This window comes from Pristis pectinata, chromosome 11 (genome assembly GCF_009764475.1).
Source record: "Pristis pectinata isolate sPriPec2 chromosome 11, sPriPec2.1.pri, whole genome shotgun sequence".
In the NCBI taxonomy this organism is placed as follows: domain Eukaryota; kingdom Metazoa; phylum Chordata; class Chondrichthyes; order Rhinopristiformes; family Pristidae; genus Pristis; species Pristis pectinata.
This window is the reverse complement of record NC_067415.1, coordinates 36,624,698-36,646,442: the sequence shown is the minus strand read 5'-3', so window position 1 is coordinate 36,646,442 and position 21,745 is coordinate 36,624,698. Positions and strand designations below refer to the sequence as shown.

The 21,745-nt window shown below is 38.8% G+C and overlaps 1 protein-coding gene across 2 annotated transcripts; it reads right to left on the bottom strand.

The window, feature by feature from the left end:
* Positions 1-387: 387 nt before the first annotated feature.
* LOC127575840 (four and a half LIM domains protein 2) lies at positions 388-20,733 on the bottom strand. 2 transcript variants are annotated; one of them, XM_052026008.1, is made up of 7 exons: positions 20,638-20,733; positions 19,493-19,600; positions 16,816-16,997; positions 8,687-8,861; positions 5,504-5,673; positions 2,387-2,573; positions 388-1,143 (listed from the first exon to the last, which is right to left on the bottom strand). In XM_052026008.1, exons 3-7 carry the CDS (start codon positions 16,969-16,971, stop codon positions 992-994), a joined length of 840 nt encoding a protein of 279 aa, XP_051881968.1. In that variant the 5' UTR covers positions 16,972-16,997; positions 19,493-19,600; positions 20,638-20,733; the 3' UTR covers positions 388-991. The 2 variants fall into 2 exon arrangements, with proteins under 2 accessions (XP_051881968.1, XP_051881967.1); XM_052026007.1 differs by lacking the exons at positions 19,493-19,600; positions 20,638-20,733 and adding an exon at positions 17,180-17,244.
* Positions 20,734-21,745: the final 1,012 nt, after the last annotated feature.

Genomic DNA, 21,745 nt, shown 5'->3' with positions numbered 1-21,745 from the left:
CCCAGCACAGCAGCAGGGAGGACAGGGTTGGTGCCCATTTCCTACCACAGCAGCACAGTCAGTTCTGCATCTCTCTATATACTATACTGATCAGTTTTAGAACTGATTCCTTTAGCATTCACATCCCTGAAAATGCATCCTGCTCGCTATGTGAAGTACCAGTGTATTAGAATAACGGGAAAGTCGATAGCGATTCTAACCTTCCATCCATTTTGTATGAGAGTGTATATTTTATGTATTGTTATTTAATTAGAGTACATTTGGATCCATTGCATGGAAAACCTAGTCAGGTATCTGGTTCAGATTTTACAGCTATTGATACTTTCTTCACAAATGGAGTACAGAAACAATTTTTTTCAATTTATTGATGCACTTATGCTACAGATATTTAATGGCTGAAAAAAATAATGAAATACATAGAGGCATCTACAATCATTATTCACTATTCACCTATGTAACCATGCAGTATAATATAAGATTTAGTTTCAAACATGTTTTGCTATAAGTGAATGCAGAGAGCAGACCAAGTCATCTAGTTATAAGATCTTGCAATTACTAATTCCACTTCTGTTGCTGGCCTGTTCAATTTACGGCCTGTTGCAAATGTTTAAATCTGTACCACTTCTGCGAGAAAAAGAAAAACCCTTCAATGCTCTTTCACCAAAGTTTTCATCCTTTGCTGAGATAATGTGCACCACTATGTTTTGGTAGTTATAGTATAGAGATATTTAATATTGGTTTATTTCATCAGTGCCTTCCTGTTAGATTAAAATACTAATTTTTCACCTGTCCCAGTGTACTCATGCAAGCTTTCTGTGAATTCACAAACATTTTGTAAACTGCTTTTAATAATAACTCTCAATTGTCAACCTCAATCACATTTAACATAATTGTGGGCAATTCACACCACAGCAAGTGACAGCCAGGTTACTTTGTTTTAACGCAGCTGCAGTCAAGTTTGCTGTGAGATCTTTTCCTGACTGACTTCCTCTCACAGATCTTTCCCACATTCAGGGCAAAGGATGTCATCTCGTTCTGTGAGGAAACCACGGCCCACCAGGGATATGGAGCATTTTTTACAGTTGAAGCAATCGTTATGCCACTGACGTTCCTCAAATGAGATGTACTTGGTTCCTCCAAGACCTGTAAGAATTAATTGCAAAGGGAAGGTAAACAGATGTTGAAGAACATATAGAGTGCCCTAGCAAGCAATGACGAGAAATGTTGCTGGCAAACTCCATGAATAGCTGATATAAATGAGAATTAGTACTATTCTATCTGGTTTTTATCAGAAACCTAATCCCTTTAGCCCTGTTTCCATGATGCTCTTGTCTTCTTTTTCAGGTTAAACTAAACATTGCAACCTCCGAATGCTGGTCCACGCTGAACTTCAATCCAAAACTCAGTTTATTACCAAGATCATCTATTTTCACTGCTGCTGTATTTCCTGCCACACCTCCATCATCACTGAAATTCCTATCCACATCTTTCTCAACGCCGGGCTCAATTGTTCCACATTGCTCAGGTCAGCATTAAACTCAGGGAATTAGGTTGTGGACATCCCACTCTATTCTAAATCTTATGTGTCCATTCCCCTGATTTATTTGTTCATTTTTCACTGTCCCTGACTGACTGGGCGCCACATGGAGCCTACAGTTTGCTTCTTGTCCAACCTGACCTCTAATTCCATTGTTTTTTTTAACTTCTTTTCCAGCTACAGGTCAGATAAAGAGATGCAATGGCTGCAGTTTATGTAGCTTTTCAATAAACATTCAATGACTTTATAAGAGATTTATTGCAAAACTTGGGCAAAGTCCTGATGAAGTATCTCGACCCGAAGCGTCGACTGTTTATTTCCCTCCATGGATGCTGTCTGACCTGCTGAGTTCTTCCAGTACTTTTTGTATATTGCTCCAGATTCCAGCATCTGCAGAATCTCTTGTGTCTAAGTTACCTTGTCTTAGGAACTGACGAAATAACTTAGAAATAAAGAGCAACACCAAACTGAGAAGAAGGAAATAGGAACCTTATGGAAGGAAATATAGACAGAGAAGTGGCAGGTACAATTCAATCTACGGAATGGGGGCAATTAATGCTTTCAACAGCTGAGCAGTAACCTAGAAAGCAGATCACCAACAAACAGTTTTCAATAGAATGAAAATTCAATGACTTCATGAACAGGCTATACAACACGCTGTCAAATTACTACCCAGGCAAGGTGGTAAAATTTGTAGCCCAAACACTGCAGGATTCTAATTTTGTCTAAATATTTTCCAGTCCCTGATGTCAAGTGAACATGCCTTGCTGAGTTGCCAGTACAAAGTATCCATTGACCTGTTGGTGATAATTTGCTCCTTTCACAACCTCCTCTTACTGAAGAACTTACCCACAATTGGATTGGTACAGCCAGCACACTTTTTGGCATAGAGATTACTGAAGCAATCCAGGCAGTAGACAAATTCATCTCGTGAGGTGAATCGTTGTCCAGCAAGTGGCTTTTTACATCCCGTACACAGGAAACACTCTTTGTGCCAGGGCTGACCATGGTAAGTGACTCCTCCTGTGGTAATTGCCTGGTTACCAAGATAAAATATAGATTACTAATTATTTCATTTTCCATTAATAACACAGTAGCAGATCCTTAGTTAAAATATTGAATCTACTGTAGGGAGAGGTAAAATCAGATAATTTCTTACTTTTATAAGTGAGAATTTCTTTATGTTGCAGAAGATAACAAAATTAATGAATTTAAACAGTTATTTTCATTTATGGAAGCAGAGCATTGACATACTTTAATAATGTCGTAATATTGCTGGCAAAATTATGTGACATGCTATTTAAGTGGCGTTAATTTGTGAAAATGACTTTGAAAATTAGTAAATATTCTCACAACATTAAAGCTTCTGGTCACATAGAAGCAAAGGAGTCAGCCAATCATTTGATTAATTACGTGGCTTCTTCATTTTTCAAAAGAGAAATGGCACAAAATTCTTACAGCCAATAAGGTCCTGACAGTAATCATCCACCTCCTTTTCTGATCATCACCTGGCTTTGCAGGCAAACCAGCTCAAGTCATGCATATATCTATGATAAAGTCAATTGTGAGCATTGGCTAGATGGTTACACTTTATTTATGAAGTTAACATCTTAAGGTCAACTTTGTTTTTCAAAAATATACTTTATTCATAAATGTTGTAAATATAAAATACAGTACATTTGCTTATTACCATTCACAGTACAAGATATTATGCAAGTTAACATCTTAAGGTTAATATAAAGGAATATTAAAATCTAACTTAATATTAACAATGTCATTTAGGCAGTCAAAGGATGTTACCTTGCTCAGGACTGGGATATCAAACTACAATAAGGTAATGCTCAGGTGGACATGTTTTCTGCTGATTAGGTTCCAGTAGATCTGGATTTCAATTATTTCTCTCTACAAGAACTCTCTTTGATCATGGAGAAGAGAGACACAAGAGACTGCAGATGCTGGAATCTGGAGCAACAAAAAAGATGCTGGAGGAACTCAACTGGTCAGGTAGCATCTATGGAGGGAAATGGACTGTCAATATTTCGGGCTGAGACCGTTCATCTGGACCGACCCAAAATGTCGACTGTCTATTTCCCTCCACAAATGCTGCTTGACCCACAGAGTTCCTCCAGCATCTTGTTTGTTACTCTCTTTGATCATATTCAGGGCCAATCAGTCTTGTTTCATAACATTTTGGTTGGTGCTATCCTACGAGTCTTGCTGTTAACTTCATTCAAACTCTATCCAGTCCAACACCTTACCCCACTTCACCCATTCAGTTTTCTTCCCTCTGCTGAGTTGGAGAGAGGAAAGCAGATGAGAGTTCCTGTTCTTGGTCACTGTATAGTGACTTGAAAGTTCATATTTGTATTTTGGAAGGGATTAGTCTTAGAATATCCATATTGTGGAATATGTGCAGAGGAGTTTCACCAGGATATTGCCTGGATTGCAGCACTTTGGGTATGAAAGAGCTTAGATAGGCTGGGTTTGTTTTCCTTGGAGTAGAGGAGGCTGAGGCGTTACCTGATTATACAAAGTTGTGAGGGGTTTAGACAGTGTGGAGAGTAAGATTGTTTTCTTCCCTCATGATGGGGTTGAATAAAATGGGAGCAGAGGTGTAAGGTGAGAGGTAGAAGCTTTAGTGGGGATCCGAAGGGGGGAGTTTTTCCATGTAGAGTGGCTGGAATCTGGAACATGCTGCCTGAGGAGGTGGTGGAGGCAGGGACTCTCACAACATTTAAGGAACATCTAGACAGGCACTTGAATCATCGAGGCATAAAAGGCTTTGGACCAAATTTGGGTAAAAGGGATTAGTGTAGATAAGTAAAATGGACACGGTGGCCTGAATGGCCTGTTCCTGTGCTGTACAACTGTCACTCTATAAAAGGTAAATATTCTGACACCAGTCACTAATACAAAAAGAATGCGAATTCTAGAAATCTAAAATGTAAGCAGTTCAGTTAACAGTTGTGCAGAGAGAGACAGTTAATCTTTCAGGTTGATGATGCTTTGTTAGAAATGGCAGAAGGTTGACGAGGACAAGGAGGGATAATATGTAGCAGGATAGATTATTGGGCAATAGAAAGAAAGCAATAGGAATGTGAGCAATTAGTCCCCAGATTGGAGGCAAGTAAGTCCTACATTCACTGGAAGTGAAGGTGGAGAGTACAGGAGGGAGAGATTTATAAAGATGGTTAGAATCAAACACATTGTTGTTTTATCATATTTTATCTTGTTGGATGAACGGCCAGTCCTCAAAAGTGAAACAGAAGACATCACCTATGGGCTTCTCATCGTGCAAACTCTATTTTACTCTCAAACAATTGCAGAAAGATTCCAAGCAAGGTTTTCCAGCTATCGATAATCAAAATAAAACAAAAGCTCTGGTTGCTGTAAATCTGAAATAAAACTGTGACTGCTGGAGATACTCAACAGGTCAGGCAGCATCAGTGGAGAGAGAAATGCAATTAACGATTCAGGTCAAATGGTCAGATGACAGGTCAACAAACTGAACCATTAACTGTTTCTTTCCACAGATGCAGTTGGCTTGCTCAATATCTCCTGCATTTTCTAAATGCTGGAGATACTCAGAACTTTCACCTCCCTATATACTGAATCACTTCAGGGTTAGATAGTGGGTACAACTCCGGCAATCGGTTTCAATCCTGACCTTAGGTGCTGTCTGTGTGGAGTTTGCATGTTCTCCCTATGACTGCATGGACAGGGTGAGCTGGTTTCCTCCTACATCCCAAAGAAGCGTGGGTTGGTGGGTTAATTGGCCACTGTTAGTTGCTCCTTATGTGTAGATGAGTGGTAGAGTCTGTGAGGAGTTGAGGGAACGTGGGGAGAATAAAACAGGATTTACGTAAGCTGGTGCTTGGTGTTTGATGGTCAGCACACATTTGCTAGGCAAGAATCTGATCTGTGCTGTATGACTCTACAACTCCTTGACCCTATGACCTTGCTCACCTTCTTGCACTGCACACAGTGCATGGCAAACTGCTTTTCATAACAAGGCACACAATAGTTCTTATCATCCTTGGGAATGAAGCTCTTTGTGCCCATTGGCTGTTGGCAGCGATGACAGATGAAACAAGTCTCATGCCAGCTGTTACCCTTATGTTCCATCTTGCGAGTGCCTATATTTTGTTAAGAGATGATGCAAAGGAAAATTAAAATTCTCATGGCATCTCTTGCATTCCTACTAGCTAATTTTAAAAAAGTAAAGAATTTGCAATTGTTCCTTCTACACTAGCCCAATGCAGCATGCTGTACAGGGAATTGGTATTAGCTACCAAATGAAGCTGAAACAAGCTAATGACCTGTAACATCAAGCAATTAAAACATGCCTACTAACTTACATTTCCTCAGAATACATTGGCTGAAGACATTAAACCATGAAAACACAGTTCTCCTTTTGCCATCTGTTTGGAGATACAAAGGTTTACCTCACAAGGATTAACTTTATTAACACATGTTAAGTGAAGTTATGCTTCTGGTCTCAACTCATGGTTCCAGCTTCCCCAACTATCACAAAGCCAGAACACTGATGGAAAATATTATCTATTGTTATATTCTGACATTAGTGTTGGTGTTGGATTTCTTCAGCCATAACCTACTGACATAAATGTGTGTGTGTGTGTGTGTGTGTGTGTGTGTGTGTGTGTGTGTGTGTGTGTGTGTGTGTGTGTGTGTGTGTGTGTGTGTGTGTGTGTGTGTGTGTGTGTAAAGCATAGAACTATTCTATTATTTTAAATAAAATTTTGTTGTTGTGTCCATTACAGCAGTGAGAAAAAATATGTAATAACATCTTGATGATTATTTATCACTAATCACAGAATGATATCATTTTTGACAGCTAGGAGTTAATAGCCATCAGTTGAACAAAACTCTCAGAAGTTGCAACAATTAGGCCATCATTCGTCTGAAGTGGTTGATATTGCATCTACAAGTCATATTAGGTAAACAGTTGAAGTGTGTGCTGTGTAAATGATATTTTGTTGTAGGAAGTGTCACCTGATGCTAGTTGAAAAAGTGATCACCACATATTGGTCATTAGCCATAAAAGTTCAGTTTATCAATATCTAATTAGGCATTAATGGCACAACTTTTCCATGTATGTGTCATTACATGGTTAGAATTAGTCACTACTGACACAATGAACAACAAGAGGCATAAGTAAAATCGATTAAGGTGGAGAATGAATGAAAACATTATCTTACCAGTGTCTAAAGAACACGCATCTATAACATGCTTTGCATAACATCATAAAGCCATTGATGATCTCTTGATGTGTTTCCATTGTTGTAATACAAGGAATACCACAAGTATTGCTACGTACTGTCTTAAATACGCAATCCAAGACCAAACAGTTCTGACGAAAGGTCTTCGATCTGAAACATTAACTGGTCCTCCTTCTACAGATGCTGCCTAACCTGCTGAGTCCTTCCAGCATTTTCTGTTTTTATTCCAGATTACTAGCATTTGCAGTTTATTGATTTTCAGAAAATAGTTCAACTAATGCATAACTTTCTTGATTCAGAATCAGATTTATTATCACTGACATATGACATGAAATTTGTTGCTTTGCAGCAGCAGTACAGTGCAAAGACATAAAAATCTATAAATTACAAAAATAAATAAATAGTGCAAAGAAGGAATAATTAGTTAGTTTTCATGGGTTCATGGATTGTTCAGAAATCTGATGGTGGAGGGGAAGAAGCTGTTCCTGATTCGTTGAGTTTGGGCTCCTGTACCTCCTCCCTGATGATAGTAACAAGAAGAGGGTGTGTCCTGAATGGTGAGGATCCTAAGCTTAAACATATTGTTAAAAATTTATCACATTTTATGCTTTGAAACAATACTTTTTCCTAATGACTTTGGTGCAGACAATAATGAAAACTGTCTTCTCCTGATAGTCAAGCAGTCAAATATGCATGTGCTGTGTTTTAGCTCAACAATGTACAGAGAAAGTAAAAAAAAGTCATCAGTCTTCCTGATCTGTTTTGCAGCCTTTGAAGTTTTTTATAAATAAATGGAGAGTCTTGAAGAAACCGTTACAGTCAAAGCTGTCAGTCTGATGTCAGTTTGAAGGCGATCAAGAGATAGGAGGCTAGTGCAGAGAAATGGCACTCTGGTAAAAGATCAACATGATCTTATTGAATGGAGAAGCAGGCATGAGGAGCCTAATGGCCAACCTGTTTCAATTTGTTTATTTCTTACCTTATTAATATATAGGACACCTAATCTACAACACAGCTTCCAAGTTAAATTCATTCTACACATAAGTTGGAATTAACTCTTGGCTGGTGTTCAGCATAAACATGATTTCTATGAAATCAGACAGAGGCACTTAAATTGCAGGAAACAGGAGGATGGAGGTGCCTTTAGAAGAGCATGTTCAGTGCCCACTATTTTCATGTTTCGAAAAGACTAATCCCTATCAGTAGGGGCCAATGTCAACCCCAACACAGGCTAGTATACCTTCTCACTTGCCATACTAGATTCCCAAACTTTGATAAGTCCTGCTTGAGCTGGATGAATGGTAACTCCCAGAGTACTGGGGTTACGAGAGCTGGTCTGAAGATGGATTTCTGTGTTGAGTGACTCACTTCCTGACTCCCCAAACCCTTTCTACCACCTACAAGAAGTGTGATGGAATACAGCCCACTTATCTGGAGGACTGTAGTTCCAACAAGTTCAACACCATGCAGGACAAAGCAATCCACTTGAGTGCACTCCATTCCCAACCCTAAGTTTTCATTCCCCTCACCACTGGTGGACCACGGCTGCAGTGTGCATCATCTATAAGATGCACTGCAGAAATTCACTGGTCTTCTTTGACAACACCTTTTAAACTTGCAGCCCCTGCCACCTGAAAGGGTTTGAGCAGTAGGTACATGGGAATGACACATGGTACACGCTCACATTCAAGTTGCACACTGTTCTAACTCGGAAAGTTATCACCATTCCTTCATCATCCTGAAATGCAATACCCAACAGCACTGTGGGAGTACCTTCACCACAGGAACTGCAGCAGTTCAAAAAATTAGCTTCCCAAAGGCAAGCAGTGATGGACAGTAAATGCTGGTCTTGCCAGCTACACCCACATCCTACAAATTAGTTAAAAAAAAGTCAACATTGTGCTCTGACCTGGAATTATTGCTTTCTTGCATTCCTGACACTTGGAGGAATACTCATTTGTATAACACTCTGTACAGAGCAACTGCTCATCCTTGGCAGCAAAAGGCTTATCCACTAGCGATCGCTTGCACTGGAAGCAATTGAAACAGGCTTCATGCCAATGACGGTCTTTATAGGACAAGTCCTGTGGGAATCAAAAAATATAATAAAAACAAATAGCTAAACCATCTCAAATTGCATACTAAATGCCTTCCAGTTTTTTTATTAATGTCCTTTATCCATGGAAGGAGAGAATACATGATGTTTGGTAGATAACACAGATGTTTCTGGTTTACATTTTTCTTTGACAATTAAAAGCATGAGTGGGTCAAAAATGATCTTGCACATATGCACAGGAAGTGCTGCACTAATAACTTTAGAAGTATGAGTACAATAACCCCCGTGGAGATTTATTACTGTGGAAAAAGTGAGTAGAAACTGTCAACTTCTTTAGAAAGAATAATCAACCTTCTGAAGTTTGTCTGGAAAGTAATTTATCTTTAAAATTTTTCCCTTTTGTTCCATTGTTTATAATTTATGTGGGTCAATGTACATAATACACAGATGAAGTGATGGTCAATGACCACTAAAACGTAGTTCATGGTTGATCCAGAAGACTGCTTGCTGCCACCTCGGTGGAATACACTGCCAAGCTACAGCAGTAGTAACACAAAACAAAAGTAATATGAGGTGACCAGCTGGTCCTTCAAGCCTATACTATCAAATATTGTGCAATCCGCACACACTGTTAAATGTTTTACACAAAAGCAGGCACGCTCCCTTTTCCCAGCATTATTCACAATGCCCACTATAGCCAAGTAATCTACTGTGAGACATAGATAAGCAAGGAAGAATATCATTGGCTAAAAAGTCCATAAAATTCTTATCTAATTGCCCTATGTAATCATGCAAGTACAATAATACCCTGATTATGAACATTGTTGTCACCATTAACGTACCCACCTTTTAAAACAAGTGAAGTCCACTTTGGCAGCATAGTGATGCTACTGGTAGTGCAACTGTCTCATAGCTTCAGCACCCCAGGTTTGATACTGACCTCCAGTGCTGTCGGTGTGGCGTTTGCATGTCCCTCTGTGACAGCATGGGCTTTCCTCAAATGCTCCAGTTTCCTCCCACAACCAAAAGACACTTTGGTTGGTGGGTTGATTGGCTACTGTAAATTGCCTCCAGAGTAGGTGTGTGGTGAGAGAATCAGTGGTGTGTTAATGGGCATATCTGAGAGTGGTTTCAAGGAAATAAATGAGGAATAGTGTTGATGTGATTGTTCTGCAAGCCACCATCACCTCAATGGGCTGAATAGCCTCCTTCTAAATTGTAAAGAAGTTTGAAATACTGCACCTTTAGGAACTTGTGAAATTCTGATTTGAACTCTCGCAGCATTTCAGGCTCACTGCTAGCACTAGTAACTTAATCCAGTGACTCACAGCACAAAGGACTTAAGAAAAGATAAGATTTCTTTATCAGTCACATGTACATCGAAACACAGAGTGAAATGCATCTTTGCGTAGAGTGTTCTGGGGGCAGCCCACAAGAGTTGCCATGCTTCCGGTGCCAACATAACATGCCCACAACTTCCTAACCCGTACATCTTTGGAATGTGGGAGAAAACCAGAGCACCGGGAGGAAACCCACGCAGTCATGGGGAGAACATACAAACTCCTTACGGACAGCAGCCAGAATGGAACCTGGCTCACTGGCGCTGTAATTGCGTTATGCTAACCACTACGCTACCTGCCTTCTAGCTTAACTCTATGGTTTACAAATATACTGCACAAATGGGGCCAAGGTGATGGTTTTGTGCTGAAGCTATTGACGTAAAAAGAAAACTTACAATGTTACCCCAATGGCTTAAATAACTACTGTGGAAAAAAAATCAAACAAAATCAATAGAAATCAATACTGGCAGTTTCTCCCAGATGTGTAATATGATCTACACCATTCTGAAAAAGTACCTTTCATGTTTTGATGTGTTTCCTAGAACTATATAAACTAATCTTTTTTTAAAAAAAGCTTAGAAGATGGCTTAATATTTTTCACTTCTATTGAATTTAAGTTGAAAGTGACTTTTTTTCCCCCTAGGAATTGAATTTTATCTCATTGCAGTTTTAGTTGGAAGTGGGCAGGACAATTACTCTGCAATACTTCTCAAATTCTAATGGAACCAATTGCAAGAAACTGTCATTCTTGCAGTAATTTGGATAAAGACTTAAAACATCTCCAAAGTCTGCCATATGTCATCTGCGGCTTGTCTCAGGCAGCCAAGCTGCGTTGTTTATGGCAATATGTCAAGGAATTATATTTGCTGAAAAGTTTACAATAAGGAATGGGTTGATGCCAAAATAATGTTAACCACACATGTTGAAATGACCTTACATTTCGTAATCTCAACTCTTAGGCCACGTTTTGTAACCAGTCTAAAATTGTGGAATCAGTATGCCTCAGTATTTAACTCTTGAAGTAGCACCATTAAAGAATCATCAATTAACAGCAGGAATGAGTCATGAACTGGAATTATCTGCAGCTCTGTTTTATCTCTTTTACTTTCTCATATACAGTATTCAGCACTTAAAATAGAAAATAAAAAATAAATACTAGGCAATAAAATTAATAGATTACTAAAATTGTAAGGGATGTGCAACCATCATCGAAGTAAAATGCTGCTATTGTTTAGCCATAAATATTTATGGTACTTTTAAGCTCCAAGTCAATTAGAAGAGTATTTTTAAAACCCACTTTTCATTGGAAGAAACAAAAGCTTGAGTAAAATTTTATTTATAATAATTCTTGTATTTTTAAGTTTTTGAGCTCTTAAATATTTGAATCAATTTGCATACTTGCAGTAAAAGCAAAATGATTCCCATGCTAGCTGGCATTCCACCTATCCAAGCTTTAGAGGACAATTATTTTATCAGCAATCAATAAAAGCATATTATTTCAACTATCAATAAAAAAAATTATTCCTCTCACCACAAACCAGCTTGTCTGACATTTGCAACCAAGGTTCCTCAAGCAAGTGAATCTTGCAAAGTCAAGTCCCAAGATCCCACAAGTACTGTCATTACGCCTGTTGCATCCATGCATTAGCATACAACGTCTATACGCTATCTCAGAACTTGCATGTGTTCTCACGCAACATGCATATGTCATCAATTATTAAGTCACTTCTCAACCCCCACAGATGTATTCATTTCATTCTTTAGCAATTCCAATCATACCACGGGCTAAATCTTCTCCAGCATTTCCTGTTAGAGAACTCTTATCATTTCCACCTTTGCCCAAGTCATCTTCCTTCTCATGCAGCATGCAGAGATCATTAAGCAGTGTGCATCGGTCATCACACTACAAAAACCTGGAACAAATGATTCTGTTTGTAGATGAAAAACCACAAAAATTGATTATTTTTATCTATTTAATGACCTACGAAAAACTAGGAATTTATCAGTTGGGAAATATTGCTACTCATCTTTGAGATGACAGTATCTGCAAGTTATTCTACAATGGAAGGCATCACAGTAAACCAAAGCCTATATCAGGAATGCTCCCCCGGCTCACAAAAAAATCAGATCCACTGCTGGCCTGCAAAAAGCTTCTGCCCCACATGAACACCAGCCGTACAATCCCTCCAGTCCCCCTCACTTCCTCTCAATGAATCCAGTTCTTGCAGACAATTCTAAAGCCCAGCTAAGCTTTTGAAAGTTTTATACTCAGAAAGGAAATTCGAATATCCACACTGTCATGAAGAACTAGACAAGGTAAGGTGGGGCCAGGCTGTAGAAGCAGTATAAAGCAAAAGATTTTGATAGATAAAAAATATCAGGATTTCAAAATCAACAGCTTTTTATGTGGACAGGACGTGCAGGCCAGAAGTAACACTACTACAACAATCTCCAATTACATAGCACTTTTAACTAAGCAAAAATGTCCCATGGCATTATCAAAGAAAAAAAATAATTCAGGGTTACATTTGGAGATGTTAAAATGGATGACCAAATGCATGGTTAATGAGGTAGGTTTGAAGCTGTTTCTTAAAAGAGAAAAGAGAGGATTGATCTTGAGATGGGTTGAGATAAGGGTGGAGTTAGGTAACGTTGCAGAATGGAAATAAGCAGTCTCTGTGATGGCCCAGACAGGATCAGGTATGAAACCAAGGTTGCAAGCAACTGGGTTCACTTTTCACAAGATCACAAGACAAGGGAGCAGAAGCAGGCTATTTGGCCCATCGAGTCTGCTCCAAGGAAAAGGGAAAAAAAGAAATGAGAAATGGGGAATGGGGGGGGAGGAAAAAAAGAGAAAAGAAGAAAAGAAAAAAGAAAAAAAAACCTATTCTAATCCCAATTTCCGGCCTTATCCCCATATCCCTTGATATCCTGACTATTTAGATATCTATCTATCTCCTCCTTGAACGCCCCCACTGATCTGGCCTCCACTGCTGTACGTGGTAAGGAGTTCCACAAATTCACCACCCTCTGGCTAAAGAAATTTCTCCTCATCTCTGTTTTGTCCTCTGGTCCTGGACTCACCCACCAAGGGAAACAGCCTAGCCACATCTACTCTGTCCTTTCCTATCAACATTTTAAATGTCGTTATGAGGTCCCCTCTCATTCTTCTGTACTCCAGTGAGTACAGTCCAAGAGCCGACAAACGCTCATCATACTTAAGCCCTTTCATTCCTGGAATCATCCTCGTAAATCTCCTCTGAACACTTTTAGACAGTGAGAGGAATGGAGTTGTTGGCTAGTGAACAGAGAGAACCAGTAGCTTTGGTCTTCCCAATAGTCAGGCGGAACAAATTTCTTCTCATCTAGTACTGGATCTTAGACAAACACTGATGATTTAGTGACAATGGTTAGAGGGACTTAGCGCAGGATGGCATTCAGAAGGTCGCATTCTGGTTAAGCTCAAGTTTACTCAGGTTGGAAGCTGGGAGATTGGTAAAGTTAGCATTGCAGAAACTTAACATGAGAGAAAAACAGAGGCAAGAAAACATCAGTGGTCTTAGACTTTGCACTTGATCCATTAACAAATCAGTTGCAGATTAATAACGAGTAAGGTTAAATTGATGGCTTTCAATCAAATTGAGCTCCCTAGCCTTATCAGGACCATCATAGTAAGTTGTCAAACAGAAATAGTAGCTCTTCAAAGGAAGGAAATATCAGTGATTAATGGCCGCCAGTGCTATGTTTGTGGATTGTCTTGGGGTCATTTATAACTTTGCCTGAGTGATAACATGATGCAGCATATTGCTGGCCTTTGCTAAGAACAAAAATCAGATGAATCAGGATTGTCTGTTCCACCAGGTTACCATACAGGCAGTGATGTTAAATCCAGCCCTTGTCACCATCACCACCCCTCCAGCCTATCCCCTATACCACCACCTGCTGCTATTTGGTTTATAAAACGTGTTGCTCTGGGTCAGGGGATTGACTGGTGTTACATCCTCTCAATCTGCTAATGGTACATTGTCTAAAGAGTAATGTAGAGATGTTAATGAGCTGTAAATGTAATGGCATGGAAACACCCAATTTGGAAAGGAGAACAAAACAACTAGAAAAGAGTAAAAGACCTACCACAGTCGGTTATTGAGAGGCTGAGGAATACAGACCAGATTAATAATTAGTTAACCAGTCTCAGCTGGAACATTTGTTGAGGGGTTAGAATTACCCATGGCTGCTTGGTTGAGAATAAGAAACCCTGCCAGTATGAATGCTACTGATTGATATTCATGGTTGGAATTGCATGAGAGTGTTGAGTGGTGATATAACTGAAGTTGGCAATTATGTATTTGAACAGGAGTGACGGCACTCACAGTTAATGTCACATTTGTATATGTAACAGTGGGTGAAAAGCCATCCTTGGGGTTGGACATCAAATCAAAATCAATACATTCATGTGGTGTTGGGAGGGGGAGGAAGTTTGTGACCAAGATTTACCTAATAATACAAATTCTCAAATTATATCATTGGAATTGTGCCACACAGAACTGAATGTGCTGTAAAATGAGCACCATAGCTTTGAACATTGGAACATTAACACATCGTGAGCTGGGTGGATTGTCGGTTTCATCCCCACTCTAGACGAGCTGTGCTCACGTATGGAGCACTGGTGAAAATGGTGGTAGTATGATGTGAAATCCTGAAAGCACTTATACCAGGCCAATGCATATGATCCCTGCACTCCTATTTGCTTCTGAGGCAGGACTACCTGTAACAAATACGTTAAGTTGTTGGAAAAATATCACCAATACTGTCTTGGCAAAATCTGCCAAACTCACTGGAAGGATATGGAAACCAGTATCAGTGTCCTCGCCCAGGCGAACACCCCCAGTACTGAGGCCCTATTGCCCTCAGTTGGCTATATTAGGCAAGCCATGTCATCATGCCCAATACCAGAGTCCTGAAACAGACTCTATTCCTAGCTGTGTTACAAGAAGAGATTACCTGGCTGACAGAAAGCAAGATTTTAGAATGTCCTCAAAGCCCCCTTGAAAAAAATGCAATATCCTTACTGCCTGTTGGGAATCCTTGGCCCATAACCATTCAAAGTACAGAAGGAGTATTTGGAATGACATTGAGAATCTCGAGTCCATGCATCAGGAGCCCCAAGTAAACAGCTAAAGCAGTGCATCATCTCACAAACTACCCTGTCAGGTATCCTCAGTCCCGCCTGTGGCAAAGTCTGTTACTTCCCACATTGGACTCATCAGTCAGCTCAGAACCACTGGACCAGAGTAGAAGCAAGTCATCCTCGATCCTGAGGTACTGTGAAGAAGGAAGAAAACTATGCCTATGGTTTCCAACCTGGAGTGTATTCTTCCTTGGTAGAGAGCACCAAAGATTACATGGTATCTATCAGTCTTTAATGATATTAAGGTAATTTAGTAAGACAGTTCATGAAAAAATGAAAATATATGACAAACTAGCTGTCCCAGCCGTAAGACAGCTGGCAGTCCTTGGCAATGCTTGGGACAGACGTAGTTCCTTTAAAGGGGTGGGTAGTGATGTCATTGGGCCTTTATGGGGGGAGAAGGGATTGTGTTTTATCAACTGTGAACAAGTGGGATTTTCCAAGAGTTAGGGAAACACAGCATCTCCTGGCACAGGAATATAGAAGTTTCCAAACATTCAAAGGCCAAAGTCTGTCTAGTTTGCCTTCTACGATCCTGGTGGTTACCTAATTAAACAATAGCAGACTTGTTAGCCAATCAATCTCTGTCAATTAACCCAGAACAGAGCCAGACATCTCACGAGAGAACCTCACTAGTGGAGAATTTGGAAGCTCTAAATCCAAAGTCTGCTGTTTCTCCCAAATATGCTACACTTCCCACGTCCTGTCTCAAATTACACATATACTGACAGCTACAATTAAGTGTTCAGTAGCAGTGGTGCTTGAAGCAGCTAATGAATCTACACTGTCAGCAGCAGCATTATGAAAGCCAAATGGATCTAAAGACCGGCTAATTTACAAAGTAAAGCAACATAACCAAAGAAAGTTTGAAAATAAAAACAAGACTGCTCAACCAAATAGCCGAATCCTGATACTGAAAGTAGCTGTTTGTGCTAAAAATCAGAATAATCCAATAATCTGAATTAAATAATTAAATTTAACATAGCAAATTGAGAATTTAGTATGGAAAACATTTGATTTGTCACATAGTTTGAATGAAACAATGTTAAACTATAACTTAATATTATTTCATTCAAACTATGGGATTATTAAGATTCAAACCAGCATTTCATGAGTTGGGAATATGATTTCCAGAGATGAGAAATTTTTATCTTGCCTGAAATATGTCCTGTCAATTCCTACCATCTGGTAGAGAAGATTTAAAGAAAATCAACAGAGCATCTGATGCTTTCTGTGCATCTTAATTATATTTAGAGAGGCTGCCCTGGACTATATCACTGTAATAAAACAACAGCTCCCACTGAATTAATAATATTGGCATTATCTTTATAGCATTGTTCATGTACACAACCCTGTGCTTAGAAATGCAGAAAATATTTTTAAACTGCAGGCCCCAATTTTTGCATTGTACAGCCATTACAACTCAATGAACGAAGATGAAAGATGATATGGACCTTATTGTCACAAGCAATTGGTTTCTTGCATTCCTCACAGGTATTAGAATAAAGACATTCATAGCACTTAACACAATAAGGATTCTCCTCTCGAAGGATGTATTTCTTCCCAAAGAGAGATTCCTTGCAGTAGTGGCAGTCGAAGTGTTCTGTCATTGTGCTTTTTGGAAAGCTTTAAGCACCTATAATTCAAAACAAGAGCAGGAATTTTAAACAGTTCTGATTATCTTAATGCTTTACAGCACAGCTACATCTGATTCAGTTCATTCATGAAAGAAATAGAATTATTTAAAGATTAACATATCTAAAGATCTCAGTGTGACATCAGACATGTAAATTGTGACAAATAGCCACAGTCACTCACTGTTCCGATGGTCAGACATGAGCTAAAATGTTAAATCATCGACCCCTAGGATTCATACAGTTTGAACTGCTGCACGTCTTGTAACTAGTGTGTGTTGTGTTGAAGCAATGAGTGGCTGGCTGCCTAATAAAATCGTTGTGTCACTTTACCATATAAGGGTATAAAAGCTAGGAAATCATGCTCTCTCAGAGCCTAGTTACAGCTGGCAGTTGAACATCCTTTTCCATTGGTTTACCTTTTTTCTACATTGCTCTCTCTCTAATGTTTCCGAATGATCCCAGCACAGAAACATATGAGTGGCTTGTAAACATATCTCTGGATGATTAATATAGACAGTATTAAAATAGTATTGTAATTCATTAAATCATTATGTCAAACTACTTTCATTTTTACTGTATGTATACAAATCTTTTTCAGCATCTAGAAATTCAAATTTATAGAAAGATATAATATTGTTAAACTGGGATTAAATTAAAACATAGGATTTCAAATAATTCTGTGTTTTTTTTAAGATTTTTGTATAAATAGGTAAATTAATTAATTAATATACATCGTAAGTAAAGTTATTATTATTGCCCTTCTCCAGAGTTAAGCATAATGTCTGCTTAATGTAGCCCACAAAAAACACTCACAATATTTTCTGAAATACAAGACTCTGAATTGTTTGGTCATTATAACGGGATCAATATGTATTTAGAAGGGTGAATACAAGAGTTAGTGTGCCCAACTGAAAATGACTTTCATACAATGTGCACATGCACGTTTATTTATTTCTCCACATTATTCCAGCTCAAAATGGTTTTAATTATCATCACTGAAGGATTTGATTTCTAGGACTATGTCCCAGATGCAGTAAAAATTCCCCCTCCTGCATTTTTTCTCTTATATGAATTAACCCATTCTTTAGTAACTTTAACTGTGTGTGATTGACCATATTTATAGAGGGGCGAACTAATGATTTGAACAGCAATCCAAGATTTCCCTTGCAACTAGAGAAAACAATTTTATTAGCATTTCAAGACCCCTGAGTATCTCTCCATTACTGTTTCTTCAGCTGCTCTACTAAGCTTGCTTAACAAGAATATTGATTCATAATATGAGGTGTTCAGCATTCAGGTACCTGCAGTATCAAGAAGAGTTAATATCTCTTTCAAATTAAGTACTGGATGGAGCTATCCTGCCACTTGAAATTCTGGTGCCCTCAGACTGAATGGGCAAAAATTCATAGTGGAAGTTCCCTTACTCAAGATGTTTGTCCCCATCTGCTATGTCAGTGGCCAGGACACATCTAAGATGATTGTTAATATTTGCTGCCTCTCAACATTGAAGTCTACTTACTATTGGTAAAATCAGCTTCAGACCTCTAGACTGCAATCATCATCACTTGTATGGACATGACCGTGTTATTAATAATGGTGCCAGGACCCAAATGATGTCTCTTCGTAATAAGCTTAGGAAGGGAATTAGCAAGCTAAAACTGATACAAGATTAGTATGAAAACAGTCACATCTTACATTGTGTACTGCATTTAATAGAGCCTTTGTTTTACCATCGTGATCCGCTGAGCTTTTGTGTTCCTTTATTCTTTATTCTGGCCCTATCTCATGATGCTTTGGCTTTTATTATGAAGGTTTTTTTTTTGCATTTAGCTTTAGACAAGTCTGGTTTCCTCTGATAATTGTGCCCTTCCTCAACTATGATCCACAATGTTGCACACAGCTGCAATAACAGAAGTATTTATGTTGCACAGCATTAACAAGTGGTGATCAGAATAGCAAATGATGAAAGTGCATTTCAAAACTGCAAGCTGTTTCCCTTCAATATTTAGGCTGTTGGATCAAAACTATAAAATTCTGAACACACCATTGGACTTGCAATCTTAGTGAGGCTGCTATAGAACTACAAATTGTGAAAAACTGGCAACTAACTGATTTTCAGGAGCAATATTTGAATAGGTAACAAAATAGTAACTGGGCATGCATAAATGATAAATAGTATTCCAATAACAAAAGAGTACAGTGGCACAGCTAGTAGAGCTGCTGCCTCACAACACCAGAGATTTGGATTCAATCCTGACTTCAGGTGTTGTCTGTTCTCCCTGTGGCCACATGGATGGCTTCCAGATGCTCCAATTTCCTCCCACATACCCAAAGACATGCAGGTTGGTAGGTTAATTGGCTAATGTAAATTGCCTCGTGTGTGCAGGTGAGTAGTAGAATCTAGGGTGGGAGTTGATGAGAATGCAGGGAGAATAAACAGAAATGGGATTAATATAGGATTAGGGCAAATGGGTTTTTGATGGTCAGTGCAGACCTGACGGGCTGAAGATCCTGTTTCTGTGCTGTCTCTCTTTAGGACTCCTAGTTGACATTAGGTGTTTTCCTGGACTAAATATTACCGGCAAATTTTCCAGTAGGATTTCTGAAATGAAAATTGGCAATTATACGTAATTAGAGGTGTAATAGTAAGAAGTGTTGCATAAAATGCTAGGATGAAAGACAATACAGCATTTTGTCACTGTAATATCATCGCTGCATTAAAGCAGACCCCCTTTTAAGGATTATGTCATGTGAATAATTGCTTTCTGGGTTGCAACAACATATGTAGAATGTTTCAGAGGCAGTCTCTGAAGACCTTTGAATAAACTGGACACAATTTGTTTGAGCTTTTCATGACTCACATGCATTCTGCAATGGACTTTGTTAGAGATTAAGAATTCACAGAGTACAGATAATTTAAACTGGAAATGATTGGAAACTGGAAAAGAAACAACAAAGTTGTCAAGGATAATGATTGACTACATGACTGTTGGTAGGGCAGTCTAAGCAGCTCATAACTAATCATGGCAAGTCTGATGTGCAGACTTAAACACAAAATTGATAGAGCCTGCAAAGTTGTTGTAAGAATAATTAGGCAAACCTAGTAACTTATCAAAGTGAAGGACAGCATAAAATATCAGTCCTATCCCAAATGTAGGAGCCCTTCAATTCATACATTGAAAGAAAGGAGCTATACTTTGAAGTGGAGGGCGAGTGTGGGAATATTTGGATAAAGCCATACAGGAATGCAAGAAGGCATTCCACTCAGTAGAAATTGAGCAAAATCTTCATGCAACATCAGGAAACTTGTCAATCCATGTCCCATTTAATAAGTAACAGAAAAGTGACAAAACCATTTCTATTGGAGTATTGTCGGAGTTATATGTTCAAAACCCATAACTGGAGGTCAGGAGAAACTATTAGCTTTCATTTTGCTGTTCAAAACAATCTGCCACTGGATTGCAACTTTGGTACGTTTCTGGATACACACTGCAAGATTAATTTGTGTGTGGCTTAATTGAAGAGCATAAAACAATTACTAAACACCCAAGATTTAACATTTAAATATGCATGTAAAACAGCTACATCCATGGAAATGGCCTCTAAAAATAGGTCAACATAAAACATTAACATACATACAGTATACACATCAATGGCAGGAGCCATGGTGGGAGTTCTGATATTGGATCCAGGTCCTGTGAGTGAAAGTGAAGTGAAAGCCAGGTCTGGTGGGATAAGCTGCTACCATTGCAAAGGAATCATTCAGCATGTGTGCCAGTACAGAAGCAGATGCTTTAATTGCAGAAAACAAGGGAACTTGCTTCAGAAAGTAAAGCTAAAGAGAAACCAGCAAACCAGAATAGTGGCAGCTAAGCAGCTTTTCAAAAAAGGGGCAGTGATTGCAGCAGAAGCTCACACAAGCAGGGACCTGCGTAACATTGAAGCAGATAAGCAAAGGGAAGAGAGATTTTTTTAACCAGCATCTACGTGACTAGAAGGGAGTGTAAGAAGAGGCAACAATTTCAAAATTAAAGTTTAATAGGCAAGATGCTGACATGAATATTGAATCTCCCAGTAAAACCACTGAGCTCTCTGTGTGATCCAACAATGTGCTCGATTGCTACCCAATCTTACCACAGTGTTGACTCCAATTTTTTCAAAATTAAAGAAAAACAAGCCACAGTGGTGGGAAAAATTCTGTAGGAAGATGGTCCACAGAGAGTCCTTTTTGGGGCATTATAACATAATAACATATACGATAAAATGGTCTCTTGACCTCACAATCTATCTCATTATGACCTTGCACCTTATTGTCTACCTGCACTGCACTTCCTCTGTAAGTTACACTTTATTCTACATTCTATTATTGTACTACCTCAATGCACTGTGTAATGAATAGATCTGTATGAATGGTATGCAAGACAAGTTTTTCACTGTACCTCAGTACATATGACAATAATAAACCATTTCAAATTCCAAACACCAATCTTGTGCTAAAACTTGCTTGTGATGTTTCCAACTGCAATGTTGGGGCAGTGATTATCCATGTCATGGTCAGTAGCCATAAGAACCCTTTTGCTTTTCTATAATACACCCTGACCAAAAATGGAAAAGATGTCAGATAGAGAAGGGGATGCTGGTGATTATTTTGGAGTTAAAAGGATTCTGATGGAAGAGATCAACACCTTTATTGACCATACACATGGACTACTTGATCCCAGAAAATAATAAGCAAGAAAATAGCAAA

What these genes read in the sequence shown, in the direction of transcription:
- LOC127575840 (XM_052026008.1), bottom strand. Translation starts at nt 16,971, where the DNA reads ATGACAGAACACTTCGACTGCCACTACTGCAAGGAATCTCTCTTTGGG. An exon ending in CAAGAAAGCAATAATTCCAG is followed by an intron (nt 5,674 to 8,686) that starts GTCAGAGCACAA and finishes AACAAAATATAG; the next exon opens with GCACTCGCAAGATGGAACAT. An exon ending in ACTGTGTGCAGTGCAAGAAG is followed by an intron (nt 2,574 to 5,503) that starts GTGAGCAAGGTC and finishes CTTGGTAACCAG; the next exon opens with GCAATTACCACAGGAGGAGT.